The sequence below is a fragment of the Melanotaenia boesemani genome, chromosome 9 (assembly GCF_017639745.1).
Source record: "Melanotaenia boesemani isolate fMelBoe1 chromosome 9, fMelBoe1.pri, whole genome shotgun sequence".
In the NCBI taxonomy this organism is placed as follows: Eukaryota; Metazoa; Chordata; class Actinopteri; order Atheriniformes; family Melanotaeniidae; genus Melanotaenia; species Melanotaenia boesemani.
In genome coordinates this window covers 31,229,521-31,249,819 of record NC_055690.1, presented here as the reverse complement: position 1 = coordinate 31,249,819, position 20,299 = coordinate 31,229,521, and the positions used below count along the sequence as shown (strand labels likewise).

Below are 20,299 nucleotides of genomic sequence, written 5' to 3'. Positions count from 1 at the left end.
TCCCATTCTGTTCTGATGCAGGATTCTAGCTGCTCTACAGTCCTGCACCTTCATTGCTGGATTTTTACTTAACGATGTTCCAAATGTTTGGTATTGGTGAAAGGTCTGGACTGCAGGCAGGCCAGTTCAGCAGCCGGACTCTTCTCCTGTGAAGCCATGCTGTTGTGATGGATGCAGGATGTGGTTTGTCTTGCTGAAATCTGCAAGGCCTTCCCTGAAAAAGACGTCTGGATGGGAGCAGATGTTGCTCTAAAACCCCTATATACTTTTTAGCATTGATGGAGTTTCACAGATGTGGAGGTTGTTCACACGTTGTACATAGACACTAATGTAGCCCCATCCCATCAGAGATGCAGCTTTTCAGCTATTAAATAAGCTGGATGCTCCTGTCTCCTTTGAGAAACATGAAATTGTTTTTCAATTTTTAGACACAGTTTGCCTCAGATTGGTGAATCTCTGTCAATCTGTACATCTGAGAGACTCTGCCTCTCTGAAATGCTCCTTTTATACCCAGTCATGTTAATGGTCTGTTGCCAATTGACCTAATTAGTTGTTAAAGGCTCCTCCAGTTGTTTTTGATTCCTATAATTTACTTTTTCAGCTTTTAGTTGCCCCTGTTCTAACTTCTTATCAATGTGTTCCTGTCATCAGATTAAAAATGAGCTCATATTTTCCATTAAATAGTAAAACGTCTCAATTTCAACATCTGATAGGCTGTTCATGCTCTACTGGGGGTAAAACTTCGACTGATGAGATTAAAAAAATCATTGCATTCAGTTTTGATTTCCATTTTACATAGTTTTCCATCTTTTTGGGAATTGGGGTTGTATTTTCAGCATTTGCTGTTGTTTGAAAATAAAAACAGATTATACAGTTAAGCAGCAGCTGTTTTTAAATTTTTATATGAACACTTGCAGATTCATTAGATTTCATGCATGAATCATAAACCTTCTGCTTCACCATCATATGTCCATAGTCACACACATCCAATACTTTTTATTTACAGCCAGATAAATACAGAACTGCCCTCAGTTTGTTCAACCAAGCAAGCTGAGCAGAAATCATCTCCTAATGATGCTGTTTCCAGATTGAACTGTGACTTTATACAGGCTGAAGTTTAAGCTGTGTTTGGTTTCTGCTTCTGTTATTTTCGCTAGCATATTAATGCAAATGGGCATAATGAATAATAAAACCTTCTCAGTATGAACACATGCTGATGTGAAAGAGCCACTGTCAATGCTGGAAGCTTTTAGTCTTGTTTATTAGGAAAAATTCAACATCAGAAGTCAGCAGGATATGAACAGAACATGAATGAAATCAAAATGAAAAGCCTAATTTGCTGGGGGAAAAAACACATAATTTAGCAAGTGTGGAAAGTTTGTAAAACGATTCATTTTCCACAGCATGACAGCTGTGGTTATGAGAGGGGGTATTCAGAGGAAGGAAGGAGGATTTTTCTGCCGGGATGGGAAACATGAGTGGCTCTCCTGACTCTGTGTGTGGCAGTAGACAGACAAGGCAGTGGGTTATCAGTTCTTAAAAAACCAACATTAGCAGAAAGTCAGTGAGCAACGAGCTGTAAAAACATGTGAGTGCACACTGTTTGGTAAGAACAGACATGTCTTGCTGCTTCTTGTAAACATGGATCCAGTTTTCTCAGAATATGATTCATTTTACACAACATAACAGCTGTGATTATGAGGGGGGGTATGCAGAGGAGGGAAGGAGTATTTTCCTGCTAGGATGGGAAACATCAGTGGATCTCCTGACTCTGTGTGTGGCAGTAAACAGACAAGGCAGTGGGTTATCAGTTCTTAAAAAAACCAGCATTAGCAGAAAGCCAGTGAGCAACAAGCTGTAAAACATGTGAGTCCACACTTTTTGGTAAGAACAGACATGTCTTGCTGCTTCTTGTAAACATGGATCCAGTTTTCTCAGAATATCAGAACTGATGTTCTGTAAAGTGGCAGAAGATCCGTCAGCCTTTCCCAGGCAGTCCACTCTGGTCACTTCATCCACTCCAGCCAGTAAACACTGCTGTGAGAGTTCCTTTGAGATGAGGTTTCATGGCAAGGGAGCAAGTGAGGTCGTGTTGCTATGGCGATAAATGTTGTGTCTAGATGCTAGTGGGCTTCCTGATCATGTGTGTGTATGTGTTCCAGTGTGGGATTACAGCACTGGGAGAGTGGGAGGACCGCTGGTTTGCTGTGAGATCAAGCTAAAAGACTGGGTGGAGGGTGAGGAGCTGCACCACACACACATTTCATCACCACTTTGTCATCATGTGTATTCTCTCACACACACAGACAAACAAATGGCCCATCCATCATACATGTTCACTTCTCCAGGCTCCTCCAGGAGAGATCCACTCCACAACCTTGTAAGGAGAGCATCCCACGTCACTCAACCTTCGTCTTTTTACATCATAGACCATAACTCATTTTTATTTTGCTTGGTTAAACCTTGATGCTTATCATTTTAAATTTATCGCTTGTTTTTCTTCCAGAGCAGAAGCAGATGTTTTTTTCTTTGGGAGAATTTGTTTTCCACCAGTTTTAATGTCAATCCAATAAAATTCCACCCTGTTCTCAGGCGGTTACCAAAGCACGGACAAACCACATCCCAGAGGAGAGATCATCATTGGTGGACCCAATGTAACCATGGGGTACTACAAGAGCGAGGCTAAAAACCAAGAAGACTTCATGGTAGATGAGAACGGCCAGCGGTGGTTCTGTACGGGAGACATCGGAGAGTTTCATGAAGATGGCTGCCTCAAGATAATTGGTGAGGAGGTTGAGGATGACAGATGGAGATCAGAGGATGTTTGGTAGATGCAGATAACATTCCAGGAAGCTTTCATTTCTTATTATTTTTGTAATGCAGCTGTATCAGCAGCACAGATTATCAACACTGTGGCCCAAATTCCTGGAATTTCTCCAGAAAATCTCTGCTCCACTTGCATCCATCAGCCTGACAGGACAGCTTTAAACAAATCAGATTTGACTTCACTTCCTAGAATTCCTCCTCAGTGCTGCTTTCCTCTCTTATCCAGTTGATGCTGGCTAAACACAAACACTGCTCCTTCCTTATTCTCACATTAATGTATGTGTGCATCTGTGTTTCCAGATCGTAAAAAGGACTTGGTCAAGCTGCAGGCAGGAGAGTACATCTCTCCAGGAAAGGTGGAGGCCGTGTTGAAGAACTGCCCTCTGGTCGACAACATATGTGTGTATGCCAACAGGTGTGTACTGCAGGAAGTATTGAAACAGCATTCAGCTCTCTTTAAATGATTTTTTACAGCTTAATCCTCTGATCTGTGCTGCCCTAAATTTGTACACTAATTACACTCAAAAACCCCTGAGAACTCGCACTAACACACACCAAACCAAACACACGTTTATTTTCTTCCTTTGGTGTCAGTGAGTTGGTGCTGATCCATCTTTCAGGAACCGGGTCATTATGGGTCATGTGTTGAACAGAGATGCTGCATCTGGAGGCTAAAAAAACAAGAAAAACCTGTCTGTTCTGTCACAGATCAGCTCCATAAAAACCTGGACTTCACTGTGGTTCTCTTCCTCTGATGAAATATTGTCCATACGCTGAAGTCTGTTTTGGAAAGGCAGCTCACTGCATTTCATAACAAATGAAGATTTAAAATAACCAGATATTATTTGGAAGGTAGATGTCAGATCCTTGACTTGTTATTGTCTACCTGCTGAAACATGAAACAGAATTTGGTCCAAGTCATGATATGAAGCAGTGTGTGGAGATAAAGAAGGGGGACTGGATTGTTCTGTTTGGAGCCATCACTGAATCACTGAATGACAGACAGGCCCAAACAAAGTGACAGGATGGAATGTTTTTTATTTGGTAGTGACTTTAGACACACAAATTCCTTCTCTAGAGCACAGAAAACTTTATTTTTAATTTTATATTTACTGCAATTCAGAGTAACCACATTCTAATTATTGTAATGAAGGCCTTGAATCATCATCTACAGATTTGGCGAATCTGGATACATCTCTGTGAAAATCAGTATTCGATGCTGGTAATCTTGGCGTCCTCAGACAGCACTGCATTAAAACCAGACCTAATTCTCTACTGGAAATCACTGCATGGACTCAGGAAGACTTCTAGAAATCATTATCTGTGAACACAGTTCACCCTGAAATCCACAAATGCAGATTAAAACTATCATACAAAGAAGAATCCATATGTGAACAGAATCCAGAGACATTGTGGTCTTCTCTGGATTAAATCTCGTTTAACATGGTCTGAGGCAAAGTGGAAAACTGTTCAGATGGATCACAAAGTGAAATTCTTTCTGAAATCTGTGAAAACCAAACAAGTGGTTAAACAGAGACAAACGGTTCCCAAAACAAGGGAAAATGGCAATCTGCATGTTCAAAAAGACGTAGGAAGAAGTAAAAAACACTCCCTTTTCTTGAGTTCATTACTATCATGAAGATAGACACTGCGTCCTCCGGACTACATTACAGGGGGACCGTCCAGCTTTTTTTTTTCTTTTTTTTTTTTTTAGCTCAAAACAACTGTGAAGCTCCATCAATGCTGAAAAGTACATGGAGGTTTTAGAGCAACATCTGCTCCCATCCAGACAACGTCTCTTTCAGGGAAGGCCTTGCAGATTTCAGCAAGACAATGCTGAACCACATCCTGCATCCATCACAGCAGCATGGCTTCGCAGGAGAAGAGTTCGGCTGCTGAAGTGGCCTGTCTGCAGTCCAGACTCCATCAACTGTTCTCCTCACTTCCCAGATGTTTACAGACAGATGTTAGAAGAAGAGGAGATGCAACACAATGTTAAACATCATCCTGGAACTACTTTTTACTGATGTGTTGCTGAATCAAATGAAGTAAAGTTACTTAATTTAAACATTTGTTTCTGTGTTCTTTTGTAAATAAATTATTAAATTATGAGATTCTGTTTTTATTCACATTTACTCAGAGTCCAAACTTTTTCTATAGTGAGTCTGTCCTTGAAAGTTTACGTAAGAACAACGGTTTACCTCATATTCAAGCATTCTTTTCATTCTCTTGTTACTTTGAGACAAAGCCTGAGTTTACCAGCCATGGTGCAGATGCTTGATTCATAATTTTATCATATTTCCACAGCCTGAAATGTTTATCCAGTTCTGTGGAGTGGTACAACATACTGTTTTTCATGAGAATCTGAGGTTTCAGCATGTTCTCGGTCACTTCAGATCTCTGTTGGTTTTATTTCCTTATAAGGGGAGAAATTCCACCCGATGAGGAATGATGGTTCCCTCACTGCGCTGCATGCACATCTTTCCGCTCCTTCACCTTATTCGGTTCAGTGGTTCAGTTTCAGAGGACCACTTTCATTTGATAACTCTGTTTTTCCTCATTTCTGACACCCTGCCTCCTCTCCTGCTCCTGCTCTGCAGCGATGAGACGTACGTTATTGGCTTCGTGGTTCCCAATCAAAAGCAGCTAATGGCTCTGACGGGTCAGTATGGTATCCGGGGGTCGTGGGAGGAGCTGTGCAACAGCAAGGCGGTGGAGGAGCTGGTTCTGAAGGTGATCACTGAGGCTGCGCTGACAGGTGAGGAGGTCAAACAGAGGCCCAGGCTGCTGAGATGGTTTCTCACTGAGTTACAAGCTAACGTTTCGTCTTCATCTTCTGTTGTAGCCCAGCTAGAACGCTTTGAGATCCCTTGCAAGATCCGCCTGAGCCCAGACCCGTGGACCCCCGAGACCGGATTAGTGACCGATGCATTCAAGCTCAAACGCAAAGAGCTGAAAACACATTACAAAGACGATATAGAGAGAATGTATGGTGGGAAATAACCACCAGAACCACACCAGACCCTCAAATTACCTCCTCCACCCATCAATGACCTAAATCTTAACACTCCTCAGATCATTAAAACAGAGAAGGATTAACACGTTTTAGCTTTTATTTGAATTTCTCATGAAAATTTTTGAGGATTAGTATAAGAAGCTTGTTGTTTTTTTTCCCACTGTGGCCTTTTCTTCATCCAGGTGTGGAGATCTTTGTTGTTCCAGATGTGAGTTATGAAACAGAGCAGGTGTTAGCTGATGTTGAACTCTTGTCTGAGTGAAACAGCAGAAACTCAGGTCAGTTCGCTGCCTCACTTCACCAGATTTAGACTCACTCCGTCCACAAATAAGTTTTTCCATTCAGTGTCTCTTTGCTTTCCTGCAGGTCAGGAGAAGTTTGACTTTTTGCTTTCTTTTCTCTTTTTGTCTTGAACTTGTTTTGAGTTCTGCCCTTGGTTTATTTTTTCTGCCACCCGCCGTCAGACTGGTAGGACAAAATCATAACGTCATCTGAGGGCAAAATATGAAGCCCCGTCCATCTGGTGATTTACTCCTTCCAGTGAGGCTGATTTCAGAGATGAATGAAAACTTCTGGGATTATTTAAGATGAGAAGAAACTGCACATGTGTTTAGTCTGTTGAATCTCCCGCATTGGCAGAGGATCCTTTTGGAAGTTTACAGAAGAGAAATTCCTGTTGAATAGATGGAAAAACTGTAATCGTTGTTGTGTTTGATTAAGTCTAGTGCAATATGATCATTTATCATTTCTGCCAAAGTATGGCAGCTGATTACAGAAAGGACAGAAATGAAACTTTATTTGGTCTAAAGCTTTGCCACATATGGAAGCAAAGTGTGATGCAGAAACACAACCCAGGGTGAGACACCTGTCGCCTTTTCCTGATTCCTGAATGATTCTCCACTGAAGTAATAAACTGTGTAAACGTGGAGCTGTGATCAGCAGAGGAAGCTCATGCTCTTCTCCCACCACATGGAGAGCCTGCCTCCCTACATCCAAATATTTATTTGTAATTTGCCTTTTGGATCAAATAAAGTAAATAAAGATTGTGTTTTATCTGTGAGACCCTTTCTTTTCTGTCATCATCACCTCATTATTTGGTCCTGAGCTGCTCTGAGTCTAAAAGAGTCACAAAAGATGACCGAGGAGTGAAATCAGTCTTCACTGATTAAATAACTGAAATAACTTGTTGGAAACTAATTTTATTAGCAGTAATGGTCAGCAGTCTGAGGTGTAAACCGTTGGGCTGATCTTTATGTCCAGAGCTCAGTTACAGATAATTAAATCATGCTGGTTATTTGGAAAACCAGTCTGAGTTTCACATTAGTTTGGGCTCTGTTGGAGCTTTTTTAAGCTGCATTAAGGAAAACGGGGGATGACTTATAGTGATGATCAGAGACACTCACAGTAACTCACACAGTGACGGATTTAACAGCTTCAGATACAACCCAAATCAGAAAGTCCCTCTTGCTTTTAAATATATCGTTCTTCCTTTCAAAACTCTGCGCTCAGACTTGGTCTCTTTCCCACACACTCAGACATTTTCTCTGCTCTCTCAAAACTTCTGCTCTTGGATATTTTTTCCTCTCTCTTGGGTTGCTGAAAGACCTGTCTGTCAAACGTCCTCCAGCCAATAGAATACGAGATAATTCAAGAAAATATTCCTCACCTTCTTCAGGGTGCGCTTGTTTTACTTGACACAGTGACTCCACAATCTTAGCCCAGATTTTGTTTGAACATAAACTTTTTAGTAGTGACTTCAAAGGAAAAAATTACGCTCTTGATTAAAGATAGGAAAATACCCCCAGAACAGACCGATCAGTATTTCAATGAATGTATTGAAATACAGTATTTCAAAGAAATGGAGCAAAGCACAAAAAGGGGCATCCAGACACCCCAAATCCTGGTTCTGTGATGGTCTGGGGTTGGATCAGTGTTATGTGATGGCTGCATAAATGTAGAAAAGTTCACTGAGATTTAACAGCATCATATGTTTGCAGTTTCTAAGATGATGAATGATGATGAAAAACCACATTCTACACACATTACAGCAGCATGACTGAGGAAGAAGAGGCCAATAAAGAATGTTGGAGAATTTAGAAACAATCCCAACAACGATGTGCTGTGCACACATAAAAGACAAGTTTGCAGTAAAAATAGAAAAATGTCTGATGTTTAAAATCGAAATAAATGCAATAATTGCTTCATTTTTTTCTTCTTACTGCGACAACATTTTCAGGTTTTCATACATAAAAAATGTTGTTGCATGTGTAAATAATATCAATATGTTTGTGTAATGATCAGCTTCTGTAAACAAACAAAAAGCTGTTTTTGCAGGAGTAACTTTTTTTAAATAACTGAGTCATTTTCCAGTAATATATTAAAACAAAGCGTATTAAATACAGTTTATTGCTAAAACATTAGTACACACTTTACTTTTCACATATCTACGAATTTTTTTCCAGCAAACCACCGATTTTCTTTAATAAAGTATTTTTAGCTTATTATATAAAACTATGTAAACCAATTCAAACAGGGAGCAGAAACTGAGAGCTCTTCCAGTAAATAAAATGTGTTTATTTTATATTGATTTCTGGTCTTCTTTACAGCCCCACTTCACACATATTTAGTTACACAACTCTTTTTCCTGCATCACACAAACATTCACACACTGATGGATGGAGGCGAGGTGCTGGCCCAAGTGTGCCTCAATATGCTCAGCCCTCATTCTCATTGCATGAATCTCAATGTAGAAAAGATGTTCCAATCAAATCTGAAGTAAGAAAAAGCAACTTCTTGCAGCAGTATAAGTACAAATTTAAGAGGAACAACTTAATATTTTCCTTATAATTCAAATTAACTTTGGTTTTGTAAGTTTTTTATGCTTTAAATTGTACAAATACTTCAGCTCACTGATCAAACACTGCAAGCAAAATAGAAGATTTGTTCTGGAGATTTAAAACCAGAAACATTCAGACGGTGCGGAAACAAAACCCCAAATGGAAAAGTGGTGTCCCTGCTGTCTGTTTGCTGTGTCTAAATTATTATAATTATGCTTTACTGGTTGATGTGGAAGGAACCTGAAACTCCTGTGATCAGATGTGTTCTTGTTTGTTCTCAGGAAAATTAGAAAATGAGGAGACAGGTCCTGTACTGTGTCTGACAGGATTAATCCACTTTTCATCACCAGTTTCTGAACAGGTGCAGTTTCTGTATTTTTCCATCACATCCCCCTCTGGACCAGTTTCTGTTGAGCTGTCAGCCTCTTGTATGAAGATAATAAGTCAGATATGATCATGATGATTCAGGAGAATCCCCAGAGGTGGAAATTATGTTAAAGATTTATCCAATTTTTTATTTTTTTGTTTATTTTTTATGCACATCCCTTCAGAGCTTTCACGTAGAGCTCATTTTACAACCAGAGTCAGTCACGTGACCAATGATGACACTCCAGGGGCTCCATATAAATAAGTTGACGTTAAAAAGTTCTGCCAAACTCCACAAGTGTCACAAGGAGACAGAAGTGGATTTTCATGAGACAAAGTTCTATAGTTTGGTAAGTGAGCATATTTTCGTAATTGTTAGTTTTATGTTATCTTGGGTGGACTTTTGGTAAGGTGTCGTAACAAATGGAAATAGTTTTCTTTTAAAAACTCAAGTTTATATACGTTGATTCCTGTTGATCACATGAAAATCCCCGTATTATCATTATTTTAATATGCAGCAGGTATTTTAATGAAACTTTTATTAATAAACATTTGTATTAAGAAACTGTTAGGAAACCAAACTCCGCGCAAAAAAACGTGTAATAGTAGTGAAAAAAAGTTTGTGAAAATACTTGTGTTTGTTTTTCAGCACACTCGGTCCCACACAGTCTCCTATAAAAGATGGAGCATCTTGAAAACTCAACGGCGTCATCCAAACGCCTCATCGTGCACAATCTGAGCCCCGTGGAAACCCTGGCGGACACTGGCGAGGGAAACGCGTACTTCTATATTTTAATCGTAATGTGCTTCTACGGTGTCTTCCTCTGCGGAATTATGGTGGGTTATTTCCGCTCCAAGACGAAGGAGAAAAGGAGAATCAACATTTTCACGCGCCTGCTGCACGAGGAAGAGCAACGGGAGTGGGGCGCATTTCCCAAAAAGCAAAGCCTCACTTTTCCGGGCGCAATCTCGGGGCTGCGCGGGGTTCAGGTGACCCTGCCTTTCTGCGGTTACCACGGCAACCAACTCGGGCACCCCCATCACGAGGGCTTCCTGCCGTCTCCGCTCGCGTGCGTGCTGTGCACGGAACAGAGCAGCATTAGTTCCCTGTGCTCCTCCGCGGACATGCGTTTGACCATAGAGGAGGAGTCGGACGGCGGCGCGGAGGGGCCGGAGGAGAACGGGAAGGGCAGGTCGGTGAGGAGCGGAGATGATTCGGGCTGAACGGAGAGAAAAATAAAACCCCGCGGTACTGATCCACTTCCTCTTCAAGAAAAAAAAAAAAAAAAAAAAAGATTAAACACCTGGGGAGTAGGCTAAAGCAGGAGTCTCATCAGAGGTCCAAAGAGGGCAGTGGATGGGGCAAAATTATCAGCACTAACAGGACTTTTTGCACATTTTATATCCGTTTGAAACCACACGCACACACGCATCAGGTTAGGTCACATGACATGAGGATTTGTAATTTGAGTCATGCACATCCACATTTTAGAGGAAGCCATGATGCTCATGGTTATTTGTTATTTGTTGTCAGAACTCAGACAGTGGATGCAGGGTATAAAACCCAGCCACAGCATGTAGAAGTGAAACAGAACAAATGTTAATGTATCATAATTTTTCTGCTTATGCGTGATTCCTCCTCTTTGTGGTGGCCCCTCCCTGCTGGAGCCCCCACCCGGTTCGGGCTGATGACTCATCCTGCAGGGGGCCTGAATGAAAGACTGGCTGGTTGAGCTTTTGGCTCTCAAAACGGAGAACTTGACTTGTTCTGACCCACCTGGTCTGAGTACCGAAACGTACCTGGAACCCACTTGAAAGGTTGTGAAACAAACTGTTTCTTGTGATGGACTTTTAACTACACAAACAATTAAATATGTTTACTTGGTGAAAGAGATGCACTGTAGGCTATATGTGTGCGTGTTTGTCACATTGTCATGATTAATTTAAGATGGAGCTTTTTCAATGATTAAAAACAATAAAACCTGTGGAAAAGAAACACTGTTTGAAATGTGTTGTCTCACCAGTAGAGGGCAATGTTGTGATGCTCACCTCTTACAATCAAGGCAGAAGAAAGGAGGAGTTTGACAGTTATGCTATTTTTAAAGGAGCTACATTATCATTATTATAATGCAAAATATAACAGTTCAAAACTGGATCAGAATTTAATTTTTTTTCTTCAGAGAAAAATGTCTCATCTTTACATGTCATTTGATCTCAGATATTTTCAGACTAGGCATCGTCTACAGTTTTGTAAAAAGACTGACCCCTATGTATTTTAAATGTTTTGTTAGTTTTAAGATTTTTATTTGATTGAGGGCTCATGAAATGTACAGATCCATCAGTGTGAATTTTCACATGTTGATTTGATGCAGAAGACTCACAGAAGTTTTGTTTTCTCTGAAATCCTCTGTGAAAGGGAAAACAAACCAGGGCGAAGTCTTAGGTTTTCTGTTAGCTCTTTTTCCAGCTGCAACATTCATCTCTGCCCCTCTCACACACATATATATCCAAACAAACAGGGTGTATTAGCAGTTCTGCAGGCTCTGAGTCCCACAACTCACAGGAAAGACAGCTCACCACAGAAACATTAACAACAATAATGGCCGGAGGGAATACACACAGACCTCATGACGTACATGTATTGACAACATTGCAGTCCTGACAGTCCCAGAGGTGTCTGCAAGGGTCTGGATTGTTTGTGAGAGCTTGTGTGGGTGGAACTGCTTTCTGTTGTCATTATAGTCACATTTGATGGTGTAAATCTGTGTGAATTGTGTCTGTTAATGGGTTTTTATGGGTGTCATCGATGTGGAGTGGTCTCTGCTCTGCTGTGGTTCTCCTTGTGTTGCTTTTTGTAAAACAGCTGAAGCTCTGTAAGATTGCATGTGAACAATAGAAGCAATACCTTCCAAACCTGGCAGATCAACTTGTGATGGCACCAGCTGTCTCCTTTTAGGCCTTTAACATGCATGGGCTTTATTAGGTGATGACGACAAGCTGTTAGAGGACACAGGTCAGAAGATTCATGCATAAACCTGGTTCACATAAATCACGAGTGCTGTTTTGTTTTCTCATTGATGCCACTAATTAACCTCAAACTGGTTCCAGTTTTATAATCCATCCATCCATCCATCCATCCATCCATCCATCCATCCATCCATCTATTTTTTCTGCATATACAGGATTGGGTTGCAAAGGTAGCAGCCTAAGAAGAGAAGTCCAGACTTCGCTCTCTCCAGCACCTGGAGGAATCCTGTTGCGTTCCCAGCAAAGAGACATAGTCCCTCCAGCGTGTCCTGGGTCTTCTACCTCCCAGTCCTCCCTGTGGGACATGTCTGGAACACTTCACCAGGGAGACATCCTAATCTGAGCCCGTCCCAGATGACCGAGCTTCTCACCCTGTCTCTAAGGGAGAGTCCAGCCACCCTGTGAAGGAAACTCCTTAAGCTGTTTGTATTTGATATCTTGTTCTATTTTTACTTTGCTGTTAAATGTGTACATTGCACCTTCTTGCTAATATACTGGTGCAATGTTGCACACCAGCAGTGTTCTGTTAGCGTTCCTCAGTGTGCTCCGCTCCCCCATGATCAGACTACAAACCGACATCCACATCAGCTTTTATAAAAAAAAATCTAAACATTTTCATAGAACATAATTGCATACTTGTAGCTCAGGATGAGTCACCAACATGTTTGATCATTTATCCAGGAAACACCTATAAAAATGGTTTTTCACCCATTCTTTAGTTCATTTGGGATGGATATTGAATATGGTGTCATGGGGACTTTAATCTGTTAAGCCTGTGCCATTTCAGAAAAAATCCCCACCTAAACAGACTTATCCAGAGTAATTACAGAATTGCTTCATAATAATAAGGTCCATATTTATGTTCTTGGTTTCTAAGGATGTCTAGGGACCTTAAAAATGTATTCCCAGTGTCAATATTTTATGTCTATTACTACGCCTGAGTAAATTGCAATAAAACATAAGAGAAATGACATATTTGTATTCTTGTCTATTTTTCCCTATTTGACAGAGGATGACATCGGTCTAACAAGGATTCCATGCACATGGATGCCATTGATCATTTTAATCAACAAAATCATTTCTAAATATTAATGTTTGGGCTATTATACACTTTTGTTCTTGTTTTGTAAATATTAGGGCATAAAATATCTAGGTTTCTTTGCTTCCTCCCTCTCCTCCTCCTCACCCTCTCCTGTTGTTCCGTAAATCATGATGGCTGACAGTGATCAGCTGATCAGCTTTTCTGTCACTAGTACCGTGTCTCTTTTAGCGTTTGTTTATCCTTCAGCTGAGAAGGAGGAACAGTTCATGGTTTGCCAAATATTTAGCCCAAAGTATTGTTTTTGGCAGGACCCTTCTCAAACACAGTAACTAGATGGTAGAAAGGATTTATACTTCAGCTATGCAGGGGTGGGTCTAGAAAAGTTTTGTTGGGGGGGCAGGCAGGAGTACTGGTCAGGAAAAGGGGGCATAAATGAGATCTTTTTTAAAGATGTAGATTTTATGAACTATTGAATGAATTTTTATAACTAAAGTAATCATCTAATGTAGAAAAAACACTTGTAAAACAAACAGCCAATGATCTATTTTATCAACAGGTGTTTACTTTGGGTGATGCTGCTGTCAGACTTTTATCACTGCTGCACAAACGGTAAAAGGAGAAATGGGATTTTAGCCAGATCAGTTTTATCATTTTTTTCAGCAATATTGACTTTTTACTTCAGTTGTCACGTCTGGTGGTTTTGTCACCATGGAGACAGTTGGTGAGATGATGCTGTATGAATTCTTCCTTATGATCTAGAACATGGTAGAGATGATGCAGAACAAAATATAGAAGTACATTACATGCATTTACTGACCCTGTACATCTGACGTTTACCCAAGGGAAGGTCAGTTAACATTAAATATTTAAAAGCGCTGGCTTTTGGTTGATACAGGACAGTGGAAATGGGCATATTTCAGGTAATGGTGATTAATGGGCTTTGATGAATCTGATTAAAAATTCATTTGACAGCCTCAATGTATACTGTTGGGAGGAGTTAGTGACACAACGATAAATTTGCATGAAGCTTGACTTTTGATAGCATGCTAACATTTTGATTTGACCTTTGATTTAAAATGAAATGCCAGCAGAGCCAATGACATTTCCAACAGCCTCCGCTGTACTTCCTAATCAGTAAACATTAGCATGTTCGTGGAGCAAAATTAAAAAGTGATGAGCATTTAAATATCAGCATGTTAGCATGTTAATGTTAGTGCATGTGTTACAGATAGCATGCTGAGGAATGCTATAAGTTTAAACTCTGATTTTCAGTCGTCATGGTGATGATAATGATGATTCAGACTATCTGTATCTTATGGATGGCGGTTTACCTTAGATTTTCTGACTTTTCAAACCAGTGATGATTAAGACATAGTCTGTGACATTTGTGATGAATTTATAGTAGATATATTTGTTGCGATTAGACTCTGGAGTTCTTATGATCAGTGTAAAGATGAAAAATAAAAGGTGATTCACATTAGTGTGCACCACTAGAGATAGCTAAGGTTCCTAAAAGACAAAACACCCTCCAGGCTGCAGCATGAAGGAGCGTGAAAGTTGTCTTTTTACATTACTGAAACCACAGAGAAGAATAAAGAAGGAAAATTAACAGTGGGGGACAGCAGTCTTTCTTAACTCTGTCTTCTTATCTTCCGGACAGCTTGACACAGATACAGACTTGTTGACGAGCTCTAAGTTTCATTTCCTACACAACATAAACACTACACTGAATAATTCATGTGACAAAAACACACAAAACTGCAAGCAAACCATTCATTCATAATCAACAAGGAAGTTGAGGGGGATACACTGCTGTGTCTCAAGGGCTGCAAAGGAAAAAATACTGAAGCTGCATCGTCCTCGTTTACGGTTCAACTGCAGCTGTGTGAGAGTGTGACGGAGGGACTGAAGGAAGTAGAGGATGCAGGGTGAGAATACACACAGACTGTGAAGCAGGATGTTTGTCATTAGTGTCCCCCAGTGGGAGTCGATGGTGGGCTCTGCGTCCTGCCCCAGGCCTCACACACAGAAGCACACACACACACACACACACACACCAATAATGAGTCAGTTCAAAAAGCAGCATCCCTGTCACCCCTCCCTCCTTCCTCCCTGCTTTGGTCTCAAATGTCTTGTTCATCAGAGAGGTTGGGAGGAAGAAGTATAAATACCTGATCAGTTGCACACATTTAAAATGTCTTCAAATCACGAAGCAGAAATGTTTGTTTATCCACTCACTGATGGATAAATACCTGAAACTTTTTACATTTTACAGAAACATCTTACACTGTGAGATTGTATATGACAGAATATTTTTCAAGATGTAAGGCTGGAAATATATTGTTCATCACATGTTTGTGTTGTTATGAAACCAACCTCACATTACTGTGTGTTTAGAGTGAAGGTTGTGCAAACCCTTAAAAGGTTGACTGCATTTCTGGGAAATGGAAGAGTCAACCAAAGAGGCAACATGTAACCCAAAATCCAACTGTTTGGATTCAGAGATGCTGGTGTTGTGGGTTTTTCCTGTATCTGTTCATCTCCTGCTCCTGCCTTCCCTTTGGTGTGGTTTCTAGATGCTGATGGCTCAGCATCGAGAAGCACATCATGAACATCATGTAACAGTTATCTGCGAATCCAACTAAATCCAGCATTAGAGAGATTTATACATTGGCTCAGCTCACCTGGTACTCCTCCAATGGCCACCTCCTGCTCTGTTATCCATTCAGCACCAGTTCATCTTTCATGTAGTATTTTAAGACCAAAATCTTTGAGTCTTGGCTTCAGAAAGTAGAACCTAAAATTTATCAGTTTTTTTTCTGCTTGTTTCCATGGGCCTGTTTTAGATGTTTCTGTACCTTAGGACACCTTGATGAAATGGACTTTAATAGGCTTGCAAAGAGTTTGACATGGAGTTCAATTAATCTGAATCAGGTATGTTGGAGTTGGGAAACTGGACTGTTTCTAATGGTCCAGTCCAGCTCACACCCCCATGCTGATGTCACAATGATCAGTGTGTTCACACAAGATTTACGTTGTAAAAGAGGATGATGATGATAGACAAAGCTCAGATCTTGGTGCTTAAAAAAATGATCCATGCAGCAGTGGATGAAGTATGTAGTTGTCTGTTAGATATTTAGTGATTCTTCATCTCTGTGATCATGCTGATGATGAAAAGTTGACAGAGTCTTTAAACTGATGTACACTACCGTTCAAAAGTTTGGGGTCACTTCCCTATTGAATCCCATGGCAAAGTGACCCCAAACTTTTGAACGGTAGTGTATGTTTTAAACTTATTTGTTCAGATCTTAGTAGTGTCAATAGGTTGCTGGAATCTCCAGATGCATCTAACTGTGTGTAGTTTTATGATTAAAAGGCTGCATCATGATTATAAAACTGCATGCATTCATCTCAATCCCATCTGTGGTCATAAACAGATACATTTACATAATTAGTTATTTACATATAAAAATTAAGTTGCAGGAAGATAAAAAAATTTGCAGTGATGAAGAAGATTTACTGAAAACAGTGAAGTGAAGGAAATAAAATAAACATTTTAAAGCTGAATGGAGCTTAGAAGGTAAAAAGAAAACAGTGTCTCAGGTTCAGGCAGATGAACCACGCCTGGATGAGCTTGGTTCACTCTCTATGTGGTGAGAATCAGGAGGGAAAACAGTCGTTTCATGTGAATGTGGTGTGTTTCCTGAGCCGGAGGATGAAACATTTTGTTCCAGAAAATCAGGATGATGTTTCTTGTTAAATCTGCTCAGATATTTATTCATACATCCACCATTAAATACTGTATTACAGTTTATATAAGCATATCAGAAAAAATTTTATGCTATATTAACATGAATATTTGAAGAAAGTTGATCTATCCAGGCAATAGGGATTCCTTTTTTTTCACTTCATCATATCAGATGTACAGTTTACAGAACATATGAGTCATCATAATCTTTCTTTGTAATCAAGACTGTAAATTTTCCTGTGTGTATTATTCACGGATCTAGACACAGTTATTAGTGCAAAACTAGATGAATCAAACTGGAATGTTTCTGATGACTGATAAAAAGTTGTATGGTTGTAAACTAATTTTCAGCTGTGTGCATGTTCACTGCTGAGGTTCTGATAAATTATCGAACCTTTTCCGGATCCATGCAGCTGGTTTACATCTCTTAGGCTCCTGCAGAGGTCGGTGGTTTTTATTGTGGAATATTTTATTTATTTAATCTATATATTCCTTCCTTCTTGCCTGTTTTACCCTCCTGACATGAGCTTTGAAAACATGGCAAACATCCAGTTTCCTGCGGCTGCATGTCAGTGTGTCACCTTGATCCTGGTGTGTATGAACAGAAGGAAATGCAGTCTGAGCTTAGTTATCTGTATAAACCATAACTTTCTTCTGATGTTCTGAAACTGATTCTGACCTTCTGAGCTTTATCGCTGACTACATTAGAGTCTAATCTCCAAAAGCTTCTCATTATGGTTTATTTGTCCCAAGACGTTCATAATAATTATCTCTCTCTGAATTAAGTTTAAACTTTTCTGGAAACTTTTTCCATTCCACTATCATGATCAGTGAGCTTGGACCTCATCTTGTTAGAATAAACTGTTTTTTAGAGCCTCGTTTTCCTCTACACAAACAGTCAGGGATCAACCTTTTACCTAATGACTGTTACCATGGAAACATACGCCAAAGGCTAATTGCAGTTCATGTAGTTTGTGTGGAAGGATTGTCGATACGAACAGACATGGAGAATGTCTAAAAATAACTGGAGAAGACAACACTTAACCAATTAGAAGTCATTTTCTGGTTTTATGACCATAATTCCTGTGTAAAATATAAATAGGATCAAAATACATTTTACAAATTTCATCATCCATATTTTATTCCCAACAGAACATATGTTGAACTGAAACAATATGAGCTCATTTTAATTCTGATGGCAGCAACACGTCAGTAAAAAGTAGTTCCAGGATGATGTTCAGCATCCCATTTTCTTTTAACATCTGTCTGTAAACATCTGGGAAGTGAGGAGACCAGTTGCTGGAGTTTTAGGAGAATAATGTTGTCTCATTCTGGTCTGATACAGGATTCTAACTGCTCTACAGTCCTGAACCTTCATTGCAGGATTTTTGCTTTCACGATGTTCCAAATGTTTTGTATTGGTGAAAGGTCTGGACTGCAGGCAGGCCAGTTCAGCAGCCGGACTCTTCTCCTGTGAAGCCATGCTGTTGTGATGGATGCAGGATGTGGTTCAGCATTGTCTTGCGGAAATCTGCAAGGCCTTCCCTGAAAGAGACGTTGTCTGGATGGGAGCAGATGTTCCTCTAAAACCTCCATGTACTTTTCAGCATTGATGGAGCTTCACAGATGTGGAAGCTGCCCACGCCATAGGCACTAATGCAGCCCCATCCCATCAGAGATGCAGCTTTTCACCTGTCCACTGATAACAAGCTGGATGCCCCTGCTCCTCTTAAGTCTGCAAGATCATATTATGCACTGTACATGATAGGAGGCGCTGCGTCTCTGAAATTTTCATGGTTGAGGCATGGATGAGGACCCAAATACAGGCTGATGAAGAGGCAGACCGGTGCAGAAGTTAAAGGTTTTAATATGGAAGCACTGGAGAACACGGGAAACACAACAGATAATGACATGAAGACTGGCAAGGTGAAAAGGAAACCAAGTCCATCTGTGTATATATACACAGATGGACTAACAAAAAACAGAAAGTGAATGAGCAAATAAAACCAGGTGCACTAATGATGGCAAACAGAAAGCAATCAGAATACACAAGGAAAAAAAACCCAACAAAATAAATTAGGAAATAAGACAGAAACTTGGCTCCAACTAAACTAACAAACCCGAACCAGAAACTTACAAAGCATGACAGCAATGCTCCTTTTATACCCAATTATGCTACTGACATGTCGCTAATTAGACTAATTAATTGTCAACTTCTCCAGTTATTATTGATTTGTGACAGGTAACTTTCCAGCTCTTTGTTGCTCCTCTTCTAACTTTTCAGAGATGTGTTCCTGTCATCGAATTCAAAATAAGCTAATATTTTCCAATAAATGAGAAAATGTCTCAGTTTCAACATCTGATATGTTGTTTATTCCCTTTTGGGAATAAATTATGTGTTGATGAGATTTGGAAATCATTGCATTATGACACAGCGTCCCACCTTTTTTTGGAATTAGGATTGTATGACCCACCCAGTTTGTTAAAAGTTTATCCTCATTCATGTAAGTTTCTCATATGAAATTCACATTTACATTTTCAGTGTGCCAAAATCTCATATAGTTCAGGATTTTAACATCTCTTTCTGTTCCAGCTCATATTTAATGAATATATACTTATCCTAGCAACAATCCATGTCAAAGGTGTTTTCAGGGTTGGTTAATACTGTTTAATCAGGAAGTTTATTACTTATTTTTGTAGATTCTTTTCTCTTTTTTGTTAGAACTGAAAGTATTTTCCATCTAACTTCTGATTCCTATCATATCAAATTGTTTCTAACAAAACATTTTTGGAAAAGTCTTAGAAAGATGATCTAGCTTGTAAATATCAGTCACCCACTGGGTGAGCTGGTCCTGTTAAAAGAGTCTGACTCATGTGAAATGTTACGGGTGTGTGGACGTGGTCACACATGAGACATCAGATCAGGCGTAGCAAGTCTTACCAGGTCTGAAAATACTCTCCACTTCACACTGTGTGAAACTTTATTAGGTCAGTGGGAGGTGTTGCGTCTTCCTACCAGTTTAGTCCAGATCACCATTAATGAGCACAGTCACAGGTCACAGTACAGACCAGAGCTAAATTTCTCTTTATTGCTTTTTACTGGAACCAAAGCTGACATAGTCCCACTCTGCAGTGTCTCTCTTGAAAGACAAGTGTGAGAAAATGTGGCTGTTTAGAAACATTGGCCTAATGAACAGCAAATTGAGCCATACTGGTTAATTAAGCACTCGAAAAGCAGGTCCCTATAGACTTGTTACCATGACAACCCCGAACCAATGCCAGACTCTCCATCATTATCTGTATGAAAGCTGCACTTGGTAACTGTTACTAATAAACACAACTGCTGCATGTGAGGAAAACAGTTCATGTTTGTGATATGATCTGAAATTAGATCTGTGAGGGTGTGGCGTGTTTTCACCAAACTGAGGCACATTTAC

The 20,299-nt window shown here is 39.9% G+C and overlaps 2 protein-coding genes across 3 annotated transcripts in view; both read left to right on the top strand.

Moving 5' to 3' along the window:
- The window catches only part of acsl3a (acyl-CoA synthetase long chain family member 3a), a 28,020-nt gene extending 21,125 nt beyond the window's left edge, over positions 1 to 6,895 (top strand). For both annotated transcript variants that reach the window (XM_041994817.1, XM_041994818.1), the window contains exons 11-15: positions 2,163 to 2,237; positions 2,593 to 2,784; positions 3,127 to 3,241; positions 5,427 to 5,584; positions 5,672 to 6,895. In XM_041994817.1, coding sequence (XP_041850751.1) covers positions 2,163 to 2,237; positions 2,593 to 2,784; positions 3,127 to 3,241; positions 5,427 to 5,584; positions 5,672 to 5,829 — 698 coding nt within the window. In that variant the 3' untranslated portion in view covers positions 5,830 to 6,895. The remainder of the gene's footprint in view (positions 1 to 2,162; positions 2,238 to 2,592; positions 2,785 to 3,126; positions 3,242 to 5,426; positions 5,585 to 5,671) is intronic.
- A 2,443-nt stretch (positions 6,896 to 9,338) lies between these two features.
- Positions 9,339 to 11,041, top strand: kcne4 (potassium voltage-gated channel, Isk-related family, member 4). Its single transcript, XM_041994819.1, has 2 exons — positions 9,339 to 9,395; positions 9,695 to 11,041. The coding sequence occupies exon 2, from the start codon at positions 9,727 to 9,729 to the stop codon at positions 10,267 to 10,269; it is 543 nt and encodes a 180-aa protein (XP_041850753.1). The 5' UTR covers positions 9,339 to 9,395; positions 9,695 to 9,726; the 3' UTR covers positions 10,270 to 11,041.
- The last annotated feature ends 9,258 nt before the right edge of the window (positions 11,042 to 20,299 follow it).

Excerpts from the sequence above, each read along its gene's own strand:
- kcne4 (XM_041994819.1), top strand. The coding sequence starts at position 9,727 with ATGGAGCATCTTGAAAACTCAACGGCGTCATCCAAACGCCTCATCGTG.